This window comes from Falco biarmicus, chromosome 4, assembly GCF_023638135.1.
Source record: "Falco biarmicus isolate bFalBia1 chromosome 4, bFalBia1.pri, whole genome shotgun sequence".
NCBI lineage: Eukaryota > Metazoa > Chordata > Aves > Falconiformes > Falconidae > Falco > Falco biarmicus.
The window spans coordinates 18523985-18543543 of NC_079291.1; the positions used below are offsets into that span (position 1 = coordinate 18523985).

The window sequence follows — 19559 nt, forward strand, 5'->3', positions numbered from 1 at the left end:
TGCTTAGTGTTTTCCTTTGGAAATCTTTCAGTATTTGTGGGGAAAAAAAAAAAAAAAAAAAAAGCACATCTGAAATAAGAAGCAGCTGGGTTTAGAGAGAGAATTTCTACTGACATTTGAACAAATGCAATTAAAATGTAACGGTGATGATCTTTTCCACACACATACCCATGAGGGACACTGGTAATACAGTCATCTCAGCTTCAGTAGAAACTACATATATAACTACACTGAGACACAAGTAAATATCCCTAATCTTTCAGTCTGCTTTTGCTTAAAAACTGTTATGACATGGAAAATCGATTAACTAAAGGAATAGGAAAATAAGATCATGACTCACTGTTAATGAGAGGGACAGAAACATCTGATGCAGTAGAACATAAAGTAGCAGTCTATAGTACAAGTACAGTGTCACTGAATGTCTGGGTGGAATACAATGGAGGGTTGCCTCACCTTGCAATAAAGCATGAAAGAAGGCAAAGGGAATAGAAATGGCCAAGAGGTTATTGTAAATAATTTTTCCCTTGTCATTCCAGTGGTGGTGAGGATTGTCAGAGCCCCGAACATGTCTCTCCACATCTCCAGGGGCTTTGGCTGCCTGGAATCAAAGTGTACAATGAGATGGTGGAGGTCTTGAGCCGTGAAGAGAGCTGCTGCTCCCTGACAACAGTTTGCAAGTGGCTTGGTATGGGCAGCTTGTCTTCTATGTCTCATCCCAAAATGTCTTCTGAACTCAGTGGATCTGTAGGGAGGAAAGACCAGGTGTGCTGTGCACTGCCTCCCACTCAGAGGCTCTGGAGCTCCAACTCTGGGACTCTATGATAAACTGGTACCCGGATACCCAGGGAATATCTAAAACCATGCATGAGATGGAGGAGAATAAAGTCTGAAAAGAACTTTGTCTTGGCTTATGCTTCTTCCAAGCTTGAACACTACTTCCATCAGCTGAATTTGTCACTGGTACTATTTGATAGGGTTTATTCACTATGGAGTAAATAAAGTAGTCCCAGCTGTTTTATAGTTCCATCTAACCCCACAAACTATGCAGGAACCTGCAAGGTAAAGCTAGGTAGCAGTGCCAGGCACATACTTGGAAAAGAGAGGAGGCTTACACCTGGGGTTCTGCCTCCCATTAGGTCCAGTGCTTTTCCTTGAAAACAGGACTTGATAGAAGACCACCATCTCCAGGCCAGGCAAAGCCCCTTCTGCTCTACAGATCCTGTCCTAAGTGAGAGGATCTAGATGTCCATGAAATTAAATGCTCTGATGAAGAAGCAGGTTACTGCTTTTTCCCCAGCTGCTGGGACTTTTGCCTACTGAGGTCAACTGCGAAGGGTCCCCTGCTCCCAGCCCTGGCACACCAGCTCTAGGAGAGCGCTAGCCCACGCATGCAGGTGAGGGCTCCTTCTCCAAAGCACCATGCAGTCAGACCTATTACTGCACAAGTTGCAGCTTGTAAAAAGCTGCTAAGGCAGTGGTTTGTGTTTTTTAGATATCCCCTTTTCATTTTCTAAGTCTGCTGTACAGCCTGGACCAACAAAAAATAGGGGATCAGGTAGGCGGTGTGGAAGAGGAAGGGATAAGGAAATGAATGGCAATAGGAAGAGGAACATCGTAGTTTTCTCAGGTTGGTTAAGAAACAAGTGAAGCCCCTGCCTGACCAGCCAAAAAGGGTGATGCATTGCTATGACAACATTTGCTTTCAATTGGAATTACCCTAGCACCGCAAAACAGTTCGAAAGGAGGCAGACTTCAAAAGGCCCAAAGGCAAAATACGAACATTTAAAAATATCTCATTATTTGGGGGCAGACTGTTGTTAGCCTTACCTGCTATTTGTGTTGCCACAGCAGGGTACCTGTGACTCATCTGCAGGTGTTTGCAGTTCCTGCAGGATGGCTGCCTGCCAGTCCTGCCTGCCACTGCCGAAAGCAACACCCTGCCATTCCCAGAGGGACCCCTGTAGCGACAAGACACTGCTGCAGAACTGTGCAGACTGTTAGACAGGTCAAGAGGGGTGTATCAGTCCATCAGTTCATACTGTGAGCAGGTGTATGCTTTACTGAGACTAATGTATTTATATAAAGCAGTTCTTTGCCATAGAAATGCAGCCTCTTTTATCTTGGTAGGTATAAGGGCATTTGTAAGTGTACAATAGACCTCTCTGATTTTTTTCCCCATGTGATAATGGATGTCAGATACGTTTGTAGGTTCACATCATGAGGATCTTATACTGCTTTGACTTCTCTGAACTGTACTGCAACTTTTGCCTGCATTTTGTTTCCCTGTGTTGGTCAGGGTTTATGGTATTGAGCCTCCTTAACATAAAGCAGGAACAAATTCAGTGGATAAATCAATTTGAATACTGGAGCTGTATCAAGTTGTGCTCTTCAAGGCATCTTAAAATAGCAGTCCCATTGAGCAAGACTATGAGTAAGCAGCTCCCACAAGCATGTGCTGCCTTTTCTGTGTACTAGAAACGTGGGGCCCAGCTGGAATCAGACGGCAATGTCAGACATTTCTGAAGGAGCCCCTAGAAAAAATAGGTCTGGAAGGACGGTCAGTTGGAGTCACATAGTCAATGAAATTGTATGGTCAGAAGATACTCAGCTAGCTATGAGTCATTAAGTCGGGGACAGGAGGCTAACCTTGCCCTGTGATAGCCCTGAGGCCGTGCCAAATTATGCAGAGTTAGTTAAGGACTCTCATTCTCAGCTTTCCCAGTTCCTCAAGGATTCTTTCTTGTCAGCACAGAGAAGCGGAAGAAAGATGTTTGTGTGAATATGGGGGAGGAACCAAATAAAACCAATGTTAAAAAAAGTGTGTGTATATATATGTATATGCATATTTAAAATCCAAATGCAGATATACACATATATATTTATATGTGTGTGTGTGTGTGTATTTTGCAGTGTTAGCTTGCGACAGATGTAGAGATGAATAAAATGTATCACTGCTCTTCCAGACTGTACATGTGGAAGACCTTATTAATGCTAATATTCCTATATTCTTCTGCATGCAAGATATTGCAGTATTTTTAACGAGGTGAATATGAGATCATCTCTGAAGACATGACCAGGTAAATCTGAAATTGTCTCTGGAAGTAGTGTTATGTTGAAGCTGAAAGACAAGATGCATGTCAGCTTTAATTCTGTCTCCTAACAATGGATACGTGATACCAAGATACAGACCTATTTGCATTGTGGAACTGTATTATTTAAGCTGCATTCCACCATGTGGCTCATCTAAACCTTACCATTTGTCCCCATGTCCTCTCACCTTGCTACAATAGGATCCGTGCCAGTTGCACCAATAGCTTCCAGGATTTTTTTCATGACAGAGTAGCTTGACTTTTTCCCACTGTCTGTCTGGACAGACTTGCAAGCTAAAATGCTTTTAAGGTCAGAACTGCTAGAGGTACATTAAACATATATACAGCATTCTTGTCATATTGAGATACTTAGTAATGTCTTTCTTCACTGAGCTTTCCATGTTATGCTTTTAATCAACAAATGTGACAAATCTTGCTCAGAGCCAAAGCAGAAAACAAGGGCAGGTGGCCTTTTAGCATCCCTCCTCTGCGCCTTCTGCTACTGCCTTTGGCATCCTCTTGCTAGAGCCAGGCACTAGCATGATCTAACAAAACCTTCAAGCCATCCTCCAAAGGAAAAAGACTATTAGGAAAAGAAAACAAAAAGCAGAGGCAGCAGTTTCAATGGCGACCAAATGCCCAAGCGCTTGGCGAAAAAGGACTTACAGACACCAGGAAGAAGCAGGCAGATTAGAAACATGGAGAGAAGGCATCCACTGGAGTGAGCAAGGAGAGGGGATAGATGTGTAGAATACACATCAAAAGCTGGAGTTACCCATTTAATTCCTCTGGCTTCCAAGCATATTTAAAGTACCACCTTGTTACAGGAGAATTTATGGTCTAGACAGCAAAACCACTGGGGAGTTATGGTAAAATGGTACATTGACTTTACATTGCAGCAGCCCTCTATTGTTCCTTCATCTGCTGTGCTGATTATTTGCAGCATTTGAACTGATTTGCTGTTCTGGTTTTGAGATTTTTTTGTAATTGCCATGTATCACAAGCAAACAGTAACCCATTAGTGATAGCTTTGTCTCTCTAAATTTAGAAGTGTTTATTCAGTTCCTGCAATTTGAGATTTGGAGACAAGCCTGAGGGTTCCAGAAACTACACCGTTTGCAAAGTCCTTTAAAGGATATTTTTGGTTAAACTTAGACAATGTTGGCAGAGCACGTATCTTCTCTGTTCCTCAAAGAATTCAAGTTAAAAGAGATATCAAATCTGTCAGCTAGGTAGAAGTGTGTTTCAGCACTAGCTCTTCATTAGCAAACTGAGAAAAATGACACTTCAGTCTTTTCATAGCTAGTCTTTAAGAATGCCTGTCTTTGACTCTGTGTGAGGCAGTAGTAAATAAAATGAAAATATGTTCTTTAAGCTTTTTTTTTTTAAAAAAAAATATTGCCTGTGAAGAGTGACATGAAAGCAGACAGAACTATCTCATCTACATCCGCCTAGTCGCATGATTGCATACGTACAGGTGTCTACAAGGATTCATGAAGTTCAGTAAACTTTTCCAGGTAGGACTCAGAAAGAGGTTCTCAGAAGTACCGACAATCTGTGATCTGGTGGAATTTCCATCCCTGCAAAGTCATGGTACAGCTAGGTCTTATACCTTACAGGACAATGTTATGGAGGGAGTCTGTGTACAGTGCATCGCAGGTATGAATTTATTGATAGGAGGGAAGGTGGCAGACATTTAAGCTATTCAACCAAAGCAGTGCACAACTTCCCAGCTCTCCTCTCCCTGGCATATCACTACATTCACATAATGTACGTTGAGCACTATTGCACTGTTGAGTCACTTGCAATTCAATTGCTTTCTCCATTAAGTATTTACCATTTAGAAGAATCAAGGCATTAACACACTCAAATCTGTTCTTGTGCAATCTGGCTTCAGTGATGCCCTTAAGTCTGCATGAAGAGTACAAAATCTTCCTACACTATACCTACGTTAAATGATTACACAACTGTAATTGCTAAGGTAGAATAACTTGTTTCTATTTGCTGTTCAACAGGCATTCTAAAAGATGCAGGTTAGATTTCAAGGAGCGGAAGGTTTCACAAGCAAAGCAAGAGGTTGCACAACAAGAGCAGAAGGTGCAATATAAAGTCTATCTTCTGCTTTAAATTCTGTTGATTAGCAGCGTACGGTAACCTTGTTGATTACTAAAATGAGTTACTGCCCCCAACTGTTGCCTCTGATCCAGTTCCTCCGTTCTCTTTAGCATGAGACAACAGCTCCTTGTGCCCTCCCGGGGAGAAACAGTCCCTGCTGAGCACCCCTGGCCCCTGCGGCCCCCGGCCCCTGCTGAGCACCCCTGGCCCCTGCAGCCCTTCCTCCGCCTGCCTCAGGCCCAGCAGATGAGCAGCGATCACCCCGCTGTTACCAGTCACGCCAAAGGTGACAGCTGGCAGTGACCCATGGATTCAGCGCAAGCGACACCCCCCAGGCTCCTGCCACCCCGCCGGCGCCTGAGGCCGGGCCCGGCCGCGCCGCCGCGGTGCTCCCGGCGGTGCCTGCGGGGGCAGCTGGGCGCCCGCCCCGCCGCCCGCCCCTGCACTACAGCCCCCGGGATGCAGCGCGGCCCCCGCCCCGGCCACGCCAGCGCCGGGCGGCCCGCGGCCCGCCGGGACTTGTGGTCTGCGGGGCCCGGGCGGGCGCCGGGCCGGGGCTCCCTCAGCCTCCGCGCGGCGGGGCCAGGCGGGCTGCCGTGAGGCGTCGGGGCCCCGGCACGGCCCTCGCCGCCTCCGGCGCCGCTCGCTGCCCTTCTCCCCGCCTCCTCCCGGGGCTCCCCGCCCAGGAGGCGGGAGCCTGCGGCCCGCCCCGGCCGGGCCCGCCGCGCAGGGGGAAGCCGGCGGGGCAAGAGCGGCGGCGACTGCCCGGCGGAGCACGATGCTGGAGTCCATCCGTGTCACCGGTGAGTACCGCCCCCGGGGACGCGGCCTGAGGCGGGACCGGGCACCGGCTGCGCCTCGGGGGCGGCTGGGGCGTCGCCGGCTTGGCGAGGGGCTTGGGGCGGCGGGAGGGGGCAAGGTGGGGCCGCTTTCGCGCGGCCCCTCAGGCGCCCCCGGCCCGCTGAGGCAGCGGCCCGCTGGCACCGGCTCCCCCGCGGGGAAAGCGACGCCCGGGGCGGCGCCACGGGGCTCCCGTGAGCGTACGGCGCCGCGGGGACGAGGGACGGCGCCTCGTCCCTACCTGCCCGGCAGGGAGGCGACCGCAGCTCCGCCGGTGGCCGGGCCCGGCCCCTGCGCGGCGAGGGGGCGACACCCGCCCGCCGTCGGTGGGGCGAGGGGCCGCAGATGCGGCTGAGAACGCTAATAAAACTCTTCCTAATTATATCTGGTGTCTCTGGCTCTTTGGCTCGCCTCTTGGCCGTGTTTTCTGGGAAGTTAACAAGCCTTTGTCATGCATGTGTATAAAGACCTGTATTACGGCTGTATAAGGGTAATATGGAAAAGTGTTGGTTACCACACAGAACTGCCCTCCCCAGTGCTGCCTGTATGTGGTATGTAGGAAAACCTACAATACAGCTGCTGCAAAACAGTTTTTTCACGCCGATGTTTACCTTGTTTAAATTTGACGTCTTTTCATGTGTCATTATTTCAGCTGCTTCAAGCCACTGTTACTACAGGGAAATCTATGTAGAAGAGATCTGGTGGAGAGATGGCTTAGCGTCCCCTCACACAATACTGTTACAATCATTATTAAGATTTCTTACAAGTGCTCTTTCTCTGCGTAATTTATATGCCACTCCATCTGCCCACAGATATGAGTAGGGTCTTATTTCTGGTAATGGGACAAGAAATAAAGTTCATGGAATTGGAGCATCCCTAGACATGTACAACAGCAACTGTAATAATAAAGGATGGAGATTTCTTAAAAGGAAAGGTCGTTATTTTGGGTCCATGCTTCTCCATCAAATATTCCTGAACACACCTGTGCTGCAGTAGAGCAAGCTAGAGATCTGCTTGGATGGGAGTTTCATCCTGGGCAGGTCTATCTGTAAATCAGTGTTTTGTGATGATGTCCTGAGTCTATTAAGTCAGTGGCAGTTTGTTACTTGATTTCATTAGGTCCAGGTCTTCACTTTTGCTGATTATTACTGCACTCACATAATTTAATTTGAAGAACCTGAATTTGGAGTCAGTTACATAAGACCGTATCACAGTGTGGAAACATGCAAGAAACTGCTTGCCAGTCAGTCCATACTTTTTGTGTTTTTTGAGTAGAAACGGTGCATCTTACATATCTTGTAATTTTAACAAAGAAAAAACCAAACTGTAAAGTCCAAAATCATGCCAATGAGTCCTATAAGTGCTGGATCTTTCAGAGTTATTTACAGACATTGGCAGTTAATGAATCAGACACAGAAACTGGCTCATAGTTGAAACTTGCGCTTGGTTTTGGAGCTTAGAATTAAAGCTGAATGACTAATATTGTTACAGGAGGAAAGTAAATAGGTGGGTAATTTTTTTTGGAAAAAAAAAAGCACCTTAGATTAAATGTCAAAGTTCCCAACATCATACAGGCTCTAGTTAATAATCAACATGCAGAGAAAATAGAAAATAGCTCAGCGTTAGTCTTTTTACAGATCACTGGCTAATTCTACAGCAAAACCATTTTCAGTCATTATAGATGGTACTTCCAGTGCTGTGTAATTCAGGTTGCTTGATGCTTCCTGTTCAAAGCTTGAGTGTTTGCAAACTTTAAGGGTGTTTATAGTGGTGAGGAAATAGACTACAGGATTCTGATCAGATTCTGTTACACCACAGACATCAGCCTGAAGTAGCTGAGACAGTGGAATGTCACAGGTTCATATACAACATGCTCTGTTGCCTGTTTTATGCAGAATATTATTTACACACCCCTCTGTGCACACAAACCATACAGTCTAGAGCTCATAATGACAGGTAGTTGTTAATCTGTTCATATTACCTGAATATCAAAGATGAATATTTTTTTGTAATGTACACATTTTTTTGTAATTTGCAAAATGTGTCAAAGGAGGAATCTTACTTGTCACATCTGTATGCTTTCTTCTCATTTCTTAGTTTCAAACTTCACTGTTTTCTTACTTGTAGACAGATCACAGCCATTATTTGCATTTCTCTAAATTCAGAAACTCAAGTCAAGCTATTGGGAGTGGTTTCTGATTGTGAATAAAAAGAAAATCAAGCATATTCTAAGATGGTAATGGTGAATTAAATGGTCACTAAAAGCAGTGGCTCAGACCATTATAGAGTAGGAGGAACTACTCCCAAGAACATCTTTGCTAAGCACCTTAAGAATCATACCTGTGGTTTGGAAAGGATTTGTCCATTATGCATATATAACCTGAGTGACAGCTGCTTGAAAACCGCAGGAGCTCTCTTTTTTAGATCAAGGCTAGCTGGACAGAGAGAGATCTGTGCCCACAAATATCTGTCATTAACCTCATTCCACCTGTGGAACAGGTGTTTAAGAAGCTGCCTGGATAGTAGCTACCCAGTAACCTAAAGGAAGATTTTTCTACAATAGTCTCCAAAGTCTGGAAGAGTTCTTACATTTTACCACACATATGATTAACATATAAAAGATTAGCTCAATGTGTCAATTTCTAAAGGATGGAAACCAATAATATAACCTAGCTCCTGAATATAACATCTTTTTCCTAACTAATAATCTCTGACAAGATTAGGCAGTGTCTGCGGTGCTACAAGACTCAAAGCTAGTGACTGGGGTGCAATTTAGACATGGAAAGCATTTCATTAGTGCAGATTTATAATTAGATTTGTGGTTCCCACATATCCTCTGTTAGCAGTCTTGGGGTACATCCCTTCTCCAGTACTGCTGTGATAGTGGAATAGCTACACGCATATAAATGAAGTTACACTGGGGTAAAACTCCCCTGTTGGCAAAACCAAGCCTGTGGCATTTTGTATTGTGCTGTGACATGTAGTACATTTGTATCTGCACAACGAAGTGAAGCCAGTCCTGCCAATTCTAGCAGGTATCTTGAAAGCAATGGGATTTTGGCTAGGGCACAGCCTGCTCCTGTGGGGAGAGCCTGTAGACACATGGTGGGGTTGCCTCTGGCGGGCTGCCCTGCTAACCCACCTTACAGGGCAGCAGAAACCAAACACAGCAGCTCCAAAGAGCGGCAGAGCTCTACTCTGGCCCAGGACAGACCAAGTTTCCATTGAACAGGAGGGGTTTCTGCCCTTTGGTACCCTAATGATGTCAAAATGGGGACAGGCAGCTCTTTTGCCCCCTCCTTCTTGCTTCTTTCTACATCACCTTCCGCTCCAAACCTGTCAGATTGTTTCATTTAGAAATTCACCCATGTCTCTAGGACCTATGCTTTTTTATTACAGTGTTGTTGCTGAGAGTAACAAAATATAAATAATGATGGGAAATCTTTTGGGGGGAGGCTGTGCTAGTTTTGTTGTGGATTTTTTAAATTGTTGAAAGGCTTGGGGCTTTGTGACTGAGTGTTTGAAAGCGAGAGTAACGCAGGGGATCTTTGTACATAAATTACATGTGTTAGGCTCTCAAAGGTAACTGGAGGCTTGGGCATATGTTCTTTGAAAGTTTGCTGCTGCAAAAACTGAAAAATGTAAAGTCAGGAAGTTCAAATTTGTACTTCTCAGAGCACATGTGGATGAGACACAAAAGATAAAATCTGTATGATATGTAGCGTGATACGCAGGATAGAGTTATGCCATAGCATGGTGATTTTCAGTTTGCCTTTTCTATACCTTTAAGAAGTAATCTATTGATGTCTGTTCTATGGTACCCAGAGTTTAAACGATGGAGATCACTGCTAGCAATCTGTGTAATTAATGTGAGTTGATAATCCATTCTCTGACTGGCTGCTTTATAGCAGTATGGTATCTCAGTACACTGAAGTGTGTTTTCAGAACACAGGCTGTGCAATGAATTGGTTTTATAGTGAGGATACTAGACCTCTGTTTCAATCGCCAGACACTGCTAATTCTTGGAAACTCTTACATACAGTTTAGTAAGTCAAGTTACCTAGAAGACATATTTTAATTTGATTGATGCTGTCTAACTTACAGCTGTGAGTTTAAAATTATAACTATTACAGATTAAACAAATGTACTAGAGAAAGAACTTTAAAATTTGGCGTTTTGCAACATGATTTTGATGTCTCAAATATTATTTTCTAATTTATTTTGTAAAATAGTGGTGGTCACAGGGCCAATCAAAACATTTAGATCAGCAGTTAAATGACTTCTGTGAAAACTGAAGTGTTATCTAATATAATCTTCTAAATCTGCTGGATTATCTGTTTATTCTAGGTTTCCAACACAAATATGCATCAAACAGTATTATTCTTTAATCAGAAGAAAACTAAGGACAGCCAGACTTTGTTTGGCAGCTGAAAAATCACTTTTCTATGAGATGGCACATACAAAGTAACTACAGAATTGGGGACAACTATTTTTGATATCAGCCATGTGTATGTGAAACCTGCCAGTGTATATTCAGCACTCAACCATCATTTGTGACACTTGCAGTAGAATTGACTCGTGATTTTCAGAAATTAACTAGATATAAATACACTTATTACTGGCTAACTGTACTACTTAGCTCTGAAAGCTTACTCTCATAAGTTTTTGGTATTGGATTAACACAAAATCTTGGAGGGGATTAAGGTAATTTTGAGTTATTTAAATTCTGTTTCTGGTGGGTTTTTTTTCTTTTCTATTTATCGCTTCTTACATACATGTGTGGTATTAATTCAAATTATTCTCTGTGTAGTAGCAATTTATGGCATCTCTGCTCTTTGTGGCTTTTGATAATTGATCAGTAGAGAAGATGAAGCATTACTGCCACTAGCATTACATTATTATCTTGTCTGTATTTTAACAAGTAGCTGTGTAATTTTCAACTTCAATTTTGTCTACATAAGCAAATTCACATGCTCAGAAATGGGTTCAGACATTCTGGAAACCTTGCTTTTCATTTATCCTTGTAAAAAGTAACGGTACAGGTCTGAAGTCAATCTCAAATATTTGCCAAGAAATATGTGAGAGTGGTCATCCTATTCTGTTGTCCAAAAAAATGCAACACATTTTATGGTAGTTGTTCTGATGTTGTTTTCCTTGTGGTGGGAACTACAGTTTCTCATCACAACAAGCAAGAGAAGCCACGTAGGCAGGTTGTCACGTATGCGATAAGAATGATCTGACAGAATTTGAACAGGAATGCCAAGGAGCGTGTTCCTGCACCAAGAGCAGAAAGGGAATTTGCAAATTTACTGTGAAACAAAACTGAGCTTGCATAAGTTACACATGCTTTAGTAGAACAAAATAAATCTAATGCTTTTGTCTTTCTCTTCCCAGTAGAGGAAACACCCAGGCTGCATATTTTCCATTGTATGTTCATGCAAATAGGACCTCAGTCTTTTTGTTTTTTAGGAAGCATCTTCAGGAGAACTGAGGAGCACAGATTGACATGGAACTCACAGAGGTCCAACAGCATGAAATAAGTTGTCATGGTGCTTATGTTGGGAGCAAAACCTAATTTTATTGTGAAAACAAAGCTGAAATTAAACTACATCAAATTTTTTCCCCTTGGAGGCATTTAATGATCTCTTGCTAATGTCCCATTCAGAATATAATTACTGTATGTAAAGTAATTACAGCTCAGCTATGTATTACTGTGGGCTGAAGCTCAAATCCCTTTTGCAGGCTTTAATCAAGCTCCGGCCGATCTCCTGTTCTGTGAATCCTTTCATTTTAGGTGCAGAAGTAGGAAGCATTTCTCTGTGACAGCATTTATTTGTGTGCTTACTTTCTGCTCACCTAATGTTCTAGGATGAACTGGTTGGCAAGAGAAGGGGATGGTTAGAACCAGTGAAGAGAGGTCACTTCTCTCCAACAAGCCAGCTCAAATTACAGTTTCAGTCCTCAATCACTTTTCCTTGCAGCTGCTCTGCACCAGGGACCTCCCCTGAAAGCTATGCTTAGGTGTTAAGAGCAAGAAAGGAGGATTCATTCATTAAAGGAACATTATTTGCTTCTTGCATTCATTTTCTTCTCAAGTGTTTTCTTAAAGCTAGCAACTTTGACTAGATGAAATGACAGCGTTGTCTTAAGGATACTCAGAGGTGTGTTTGTAACTATCTGGTTTCTCCTCTTTATATATAGCTTACTGTCTGTATTAAGAAGGAATATGTGAAACTGAAGTCTTCTTATACTACTATTCATATGGTGGTGTAAAATGTTCACAGTGGCAGGCCCATTCTGATGTTCTCTTCTTTTCTGAGAGTAAATTCTGTGAATCAGATTTTGCAGATGAGACCATACCAGACTGCTTATATCACAGCACAGATCCCTGTGGGACTGCACTGTAAATACTGCTCACATACTCCTATACAGTTTCCTTTTTTTTAGGTTATTCTTTACCCATACAGAAAGCCTTCCTTGCATGATACAGGTCAATCAGATTTGTTGATACGACAGTACACATTCATAAAGTCCTCCACAGGGTCTTGTTTTAAACAGGCTAGTTCTTAGCTGCAAACGGTGCACTCATGCATGGAGATGCAACCATAAAATACTTGCTTAGCTGGATCTTGCAAGTCCCAGTCTAGTTGTTCAAAAGTGATATATACACACAATTCTCCCATATGTCTAGAAGTCAAGATTAACTTGATGTGACTGCAGTTAAAACAAGTTCTGTGTTTCATTGATGTTGCAGTTTTGAGTCCTTAAGATTAGTATTGCTGTATGAAACAATCACATTTGTCCTCAGCTTTTCCTTTTTTCTTTTCCCACCCACACCCCACCCCACCCCGTCCTCAATGCAGAAAAACTTCACTGGCGTAAGACAGAGCTTTCCAAGAAATCAGTCCTGAGTCCAGAAGAACATAAGCTGAACATTAATAATGAAAACAGCCTCCAGCACCCACCATCTGGGATCCTTAAGGACATTTTCACGACAGGAACCAGTAGCTACAATGTCCTTCTGCAGAGCAAAGAGGAGAAAAAACACCACGCTCAAAAGCAGTCATCTGCTCACCACAAGAAACACAGAAAAACTACAAAGTCTTCTACCACCTTGCGAGGCAATGAGCACCGCCGAATCAAAGTCCCACTACCCTTGCTCAGCGGCGGGTGGTACCACACAAACAGACAGCCCTCCATCATTGTCACTAGCCCAGTGTCTCCCAGCATGAAGTTTACAAACAGTATTTCAGTTGCAGGGAGCAGCATAGGACTGCCATCTCGACCCAGAAGTAGAACTATGAGGCATTTTAATCTAACAAAGCCAAAACAGTCACAGTCCTCAAAAAGCCATGGAAAAGAAGGTGATGGCTCCAGCCGAAAACTCTGTTTACTGACTGCAATCAAGCCTTCCAACGTGGAGAAAGAGAAGATGAAATTCTTCAACTCAGATTTCACATACAATCCTCAGTTTGAATATGCAAACCCTGCTCTGCCAAACGTGTTAGCTAAGCACAGCCATGCATCTGACAGATTTCTTAAGCAGGTATAGTTACTTTTTTCCCTCCTTTTCCACTGTTTATTTTTTTCTACGCCTATTAAGATGGTGTTTGACTTTGTTTGTATCAAGTTGTTTGTCCTTATCATCCTCCCCTACTGTTTGAAAAGCGCATCAAAGATGAGAATACAATAGTAGAACCAAAAGAAAATATTTGTGATTAAAAAACAAAAGCCTTCCTAATATTTACCAGATTCTATAGGATAAAGGCACTCTTCCTTATAAGTTATTTAAGAATTTAATTTTAGGCAATGAAGCAGCGTCAAATACAGGAAAAATACAACGCCTACGTAGGCTTTAATAAACAGAGGAAAAAAGCAGTGTAGAAATCCTGCCAATCCTCTTGGTGACACAGGAATTGGGAGGGAATAGCAATTATTTGAGGTCATGGTTATTGAATAAGCATATGTTGATGTTCCCTGTTTTAATTAACTTTGAAAGGATATTTGCATATACATCAGGCTTTATCAAGCAGCAGAAAAATTCCATTCTGGAGAGAGGTAAAATTTAAAAAGACAGCCCCCACCCCCTTTGTTTTTTTTATACTATGCAGCCACACTGCTAACATAGCTACAGATGTTCCCATTCTGTGTAACTACCCTGTCTTCCTACCTGCCTTTGAGTCACAAATACCAGAACCCAACCAGAACAAAAACCTGGTTTCAACTTTGACCTAAGTGACAAAACCCAGTGCTTATCTATATAATAACAGAAGCAGTCCTGTTCCCACTTTTGCTATTTTAAAATGGTTTAGAGAGATCCCATAAGCTTTTTTAAATAAAATATGTCGTTTCAAGTGATACTTAACTTGAGAAGAAATCCTGCTATTCCATAAGTTTCATTTATTTGTGTTATGAATATTTCACTGACATACACATACACCACACCATCTCAATTCCTGGTGAAAAGGATACATGAATTAAAGTACCATGGATTAGAATAACTGACCCTTGACTTCTGAAGTATCTGGTTTTTTGGTTTTGTGGGGTTTTTTTTCCCTCCAAATCAAAAAATGCACATGGGTGTTATTACCCATTAAGTCATTGGATTGTAAGGTTTGGTCTGCTTTTCATATTAAAATATATAGATATTTTAAAAACTCAGTAGTTGGGTTTTCATGAAGAGTTTATTTTCATTACGAGAACAGCTGTTCTGTTCTCAAAATCAGCTTCCACATTTCTAAACTAAATCATACTGACACCAAATAAAACTACTCCTTGACTAGCACTTTTTAGCAAGTTTTCTTTATTTTTCATAGCAATATTAGCAACATTAATCATAGATTAGAGCAAATCAACAATAACTAATTTGCCAAACTGAATTTAATACAAGTGATCCCTTTCAGTGTGAGTTAGCAAAGCCTTAAAAATCATTTTATGCATGATTATTTTACAGAGGAGGCCTGTCATTGATTTACTTTAAACAAAACCCCCCACACTTAAATAATGAATTTTTTAATAGTGAATGATTCCTCAGTTTTACTCCAATTTGTAACTTTTTTCCCCTTTATCTTCAAACCGTGGGAAAATAAAGGCTTTATAACACCTCTATGAAAAGCAGGGAAGGATTTAATATTCAATGAAGTATGATATGTCTGAAACTTACCAAGGAGGATGTAAATCTTTTCATAAGATTTAGAAGCTCTTAGGAAGAAAAGTATTTCTTCAGAGTTCTGTTCCTAAAAATACTGAACAATATATTGCACTTCATATAAATGACTGAAAAAACAGCTTTAACACAGCTCCAAGCCCAGCAGGTGGCACACTTTCTTTTTTTATCTGCAACTGGCTTTAAAATTTTTCATCTCCATGCAGATTTGAGTTTCACTGCATGCAAATTTGCTATCCAGAAAAAGCAGCATTAATCAAAATTTTAATCAGCACATATTGTATGAGCACTTGCTTTTTCTCAGTATTTTTTTTTCCTCTATGCAGATTTTACTTGTCAGAAGAAACAGATAGGTATCTTATAGGAAGTATGAAGTTCAGGAAAGATGACTTCAGTTGCAAAAAAAGTATTTACAGTTACAGTATAAAGATTTGGGTCTTCAGTGTACAACTGCATGTAGTTATCCTTTATCCTGCAACAAGGATAAATTCAGTTTTGTTTTCTAAAACATTTTTGGCTTTCGTTTGTTGCTGCACTTATTTTAGGAAGCTTTGCTTTCTGTGAACATAATTATTCCTGTTTTATTCTGTAAAAGGTGCTTATAGCAACTTAGATTTGCTTGCTCTTCTATGACTAATATCTCTGTAAAACCAGCTTTTTACTGACAGAACTCACCAATTTTATAGGGGACTTTTAGGATATTTCAGTGAATTGAGCTCCAAACCCGACATTTCAGAATTATAGAGGATTTTTAATAATGTAAAAAATATTTTTACCCACAGCTGTGCATAGCCTGCTAGGACTTTAAAACAGATTGTGTTTTCTTGTTGCCCTTTCTGCTTTTGTGCATGTCTGTGGAATTGGTTAATACAGCATTACAGCAACATATCTAGAAGATGAATCACACCCTGCCCCACTTATTTATGTATTTATTTATTTAAGGCAAAGAAAACTGTGGATTTCCAAACCAGTAACACAGCAATGCTGCAATGGGGAACACGCAGGCTTGTAAGCACCCACTTTACCTCCCAGTCCTCTAGTCAGATAAAGATTTTAAACCTTGGGCACAGCCCAACACTTCTATTGATTGACTTTTCACAGACAAAGAGTAAACATTTTTGAATTATTAATACACTTGAAAATAATGTTTTTAGCGTCTCTTCTCGTACTTTGTTCTGTTTCTTTTTTTCTCTCTTCTACTTTATCTTGCTTTCTTTATAATTAAGTTCTTTCATGAGTCACACAATGTGTGGCTTTAGGGAAGAGAGCTTGAGAATAAAAAATATTATGCAGACTTGCAGCTTTTCACATTGATTGACATATCTAATATTACATAAATTAATTCTCTCATTCCTGTGTTTCAAGGTCAGCGCAGCAACTGCACGCTCTAAGTGCTATGAAAGCTTTCATATTAGCACTCCTTCTGGCTCAAACTACTCATCCTTCATTGTTAAGTTCTCTTTACACTTAGAGTATTTGTTATTTTTGCAAAGATGATAGAAGTGGCAATACTTAGCTAGAAGTAATCGTCCGTAGTGTTTGCAGAGCAGATGACTTAACCGTTGCAATTTGGTGAACTAAAATCATCAAGGAAGTTGCAACTTCAAGTAACCTGCGTGTTAACACCTGTTTGTTTGAACTGTACATGAAGGCAGGAAACCTATTTGTATATACATATCTATTTAAAAAAAATCATTTGGTTGATTTTCCTGTGAAGGAGTTGTACATCCTTTTCCCTTGTACTCATAAAAATATAATATTTTTTTTAGTTAATAAATAAATAAATCAGTTGTGCCACATTGAAGTGTTTGTATTATACAACTTTTAAGTCATTAAATCAAGTACCCTACAATTAGCAAATTTATTAGATGTTGGAAAAATAGGTGGAGCAGGAAGAGCTAAAAACATGACATTCAACACTGAGTAATTCTTTGCAACATTCAGGTGACATCACAGTTTAGGCATGTTGAAGATTCAAGAACATGTCACTGGCTACTAAGAGCAATTAATTGTAAAACAGCTTGTTCTCCACTACTAAAAAATTCCCTCCAAAATAAGATTATAGATAAAGTATGTTAATATATGACAAAAAGCACATCAAGCCATTCCAGCAGCGTTTTCAGGGTCCTATGCAAACTCTGTCTTCCACTAGAAGAGTCTATAGACCACAGGCCTATTTCAAGACAGTTTCATACAAAAACCAAATGAGTATTAATTTTTAATTCCTTACGAAGTATTTAAAAAGTTTTTAATTAAAAATATTTCTACAAGCTTTTAATTACTTAAACATGTTCTTTATCACACCAAGAACAAACACGCAAAAGAAAAAACACTGCGAACACTGAAATACCACAGCCTAAGTAGTCTGTCCTCAAAAATCTGCTCTTACCTTTCTCCCAGCTTTCCACTTGACCCAAAAAGGAGGGCAGCCACCATTTTATGGCTGTTGATTAGACTAACAAGTTCCATCTGGTACATCTTTGTGTTACCTGAAGATGCACCTAGGGAGCTTTTGCCCCTAGTGACTTAAGCTATGCAGTGAGGAACACAATGGTGCCTGCAAGCCTTGTCTGGCTTACAAATCTCAGCAGAGACTGCAGCCCTTTTGTAGCAGAGCTGCTTCTGAATGTAGGATGACCTGACTGAATGCAGGGGGCTGACGCCTATGTCACTGAGCCCATTTTCTAATTTGGTTGTCTCAAATAATTCAAAAGTATGGCTTACCAGCATATGTATCTACAATAACTCTCAGGTAACTAAGCTGTGTTGCTGCACACGGGTGACTTGGGATTCAGAGACCTACTTGGCTGTAAGTTATTTGTTTAAAAATGCCAACACCACCACAACCTAAACCTGTCAATTAAACAGAGCATTGTCTTGCTCTTCTTAGTGCTTCTGTGTCGTTAACTTTCTTGAGCATCAGCAGAGTTTGCTGTGCAAGGGGACTTGGGACCACTACTTCTATTGGCACTCTTTGGTAGTAATAAGAGGGGTTAAATGAGACCTTTCAGGTAATAATCAAAAGGAATTACTTCTCCTAACCAGTAACCTCGTACAGCCACGTCGTCCTCCTTTTCTTCCGTTCTTTTACCTGTTGCTGAAGAGTTTACAGTTTGGCCTTAGGAACTGTGGCACTATAAGTGTTCTACTGGCCCAGAGGCTGGAAAATAAGCTCACAGTTGGATGCTGGAATAGGCAAGAGCTGGCATGCTGGTCTGGATTTTCCCTTTCCCAGTAACTTCTTGCAACACCTGACTTTGAGTCATCTCACCTCAGAGGCAGGTGCAGAACCCCAAATGAAGGGTTCAGTGTTGTATTTGGTGCCTGGGATCTAAAAATATCCCAAACCTTTTCCCTTCAGGAGCCACCACCAACTGGATTGGTTGTGGCCAGAAGTGTCAAAACCAGCAGGTGTGTAATGACTCAACCTGTTGTTTCAGTGCTTCCAGAGTCACACCTGCCCACTTGGAAAGAATTATCGGGACTTCTTCTGTTTTGCTTGAAACAGTCATGGGAGAGCTGATAGTGCTGAGCACTGTTAGTAATTTCCTAACCAAGAGGCTGTTTTCAGCAATGAGGAGGCTTAAGCTTAATGGCTTTCTCAATATGCATGAATTTAGGCTTGCAACATCTGTCTGGAGGTGGCTGAACTGCCAGGGTATGGGTTACTCAGCATGGCACGTAAGGCAGTGGCAGCACCCTTCAGTACCCTTCCCCTTGCAGCTGCAAGCCATGCATCGGGTTGAACTGGGAGAGGCCAGTGCGGTCTGTGCTTCTGGGGGTGTATTTCTGAAAACCTGCTACTCATATTGTGCTGTTGATTCAAGTGTCTGGTGGCGTTTTAGGAAAAGCCTTGAGCAGCCCAGGAGGAGTGCAGAAGGGTGCGGGCAGACGGGCAGGAGGAGCTAGAACTTGGGCTAGTTGTGCTGCCTGCCTTGGCACACACGGGTCTCAGCTCCAGGGAGCCTGCTGTTAGGCTGCCAAACGGGAAGCTTGACGTGCATTCAGTGCTCGTTTTCACATTGCTGTGATAAGGTGGTTTGAAAAAATACCCTGCACTCTGACGAAGCTAGGAGAGCCCTCTGAGATAACACCACCAAATAAACCTATGTAGTGCTGCATCTCGTAGTAGTGGTGTGTTTATAAACAGCGTCAAAACAGAGAACTGGTTAATAAAGTTTACAAGCCCTTCTCAAACACCCTTATTTTTTTGAGCTTTCACATTGAGAAGAAATGTGCTCTGAAAACACCCTTGCTCTGAAACAGTTTTGGCAGTCCTTTGTGTCATCAAACATCTCATCTACCCCTACTCGACTTTGATCACCACTCTAGGTTTGTCCTATTCTTTT

At 41.8% G+C, this 19559-nt stretch overlaps 1 protein-coding gene across 1 annotated transcript in view; it reads left to right on the forward strand.

Annotated features, from left to right (window-relative positions):
- The first annotated feature begins 5714 nt into the window (after positions 1 to 5714).
- The window catches only part of MATCAP2 (microtubule associated tyrosine carboxypeptidase 2), a 30453-nt gene continuing 16608 nt past the window's right edge, over positions 5715 to 19559 (forward strand). Inside the window, exons 1-2 of the mRNA XM_056337146.1 lie at positions 5715 to 6007; positions 12908 to 13590. Coding sequence (XP_056193121.1) covers positions 5983 to 6007; positions 12908 to 13590 — 708 coding nt within the window. The 5' untranslated portion in view covers positions 5715 to 5982. The remainder of the gene's footprint in view (positions 6008 to 12907; positions 13591 to 19559) is intronic.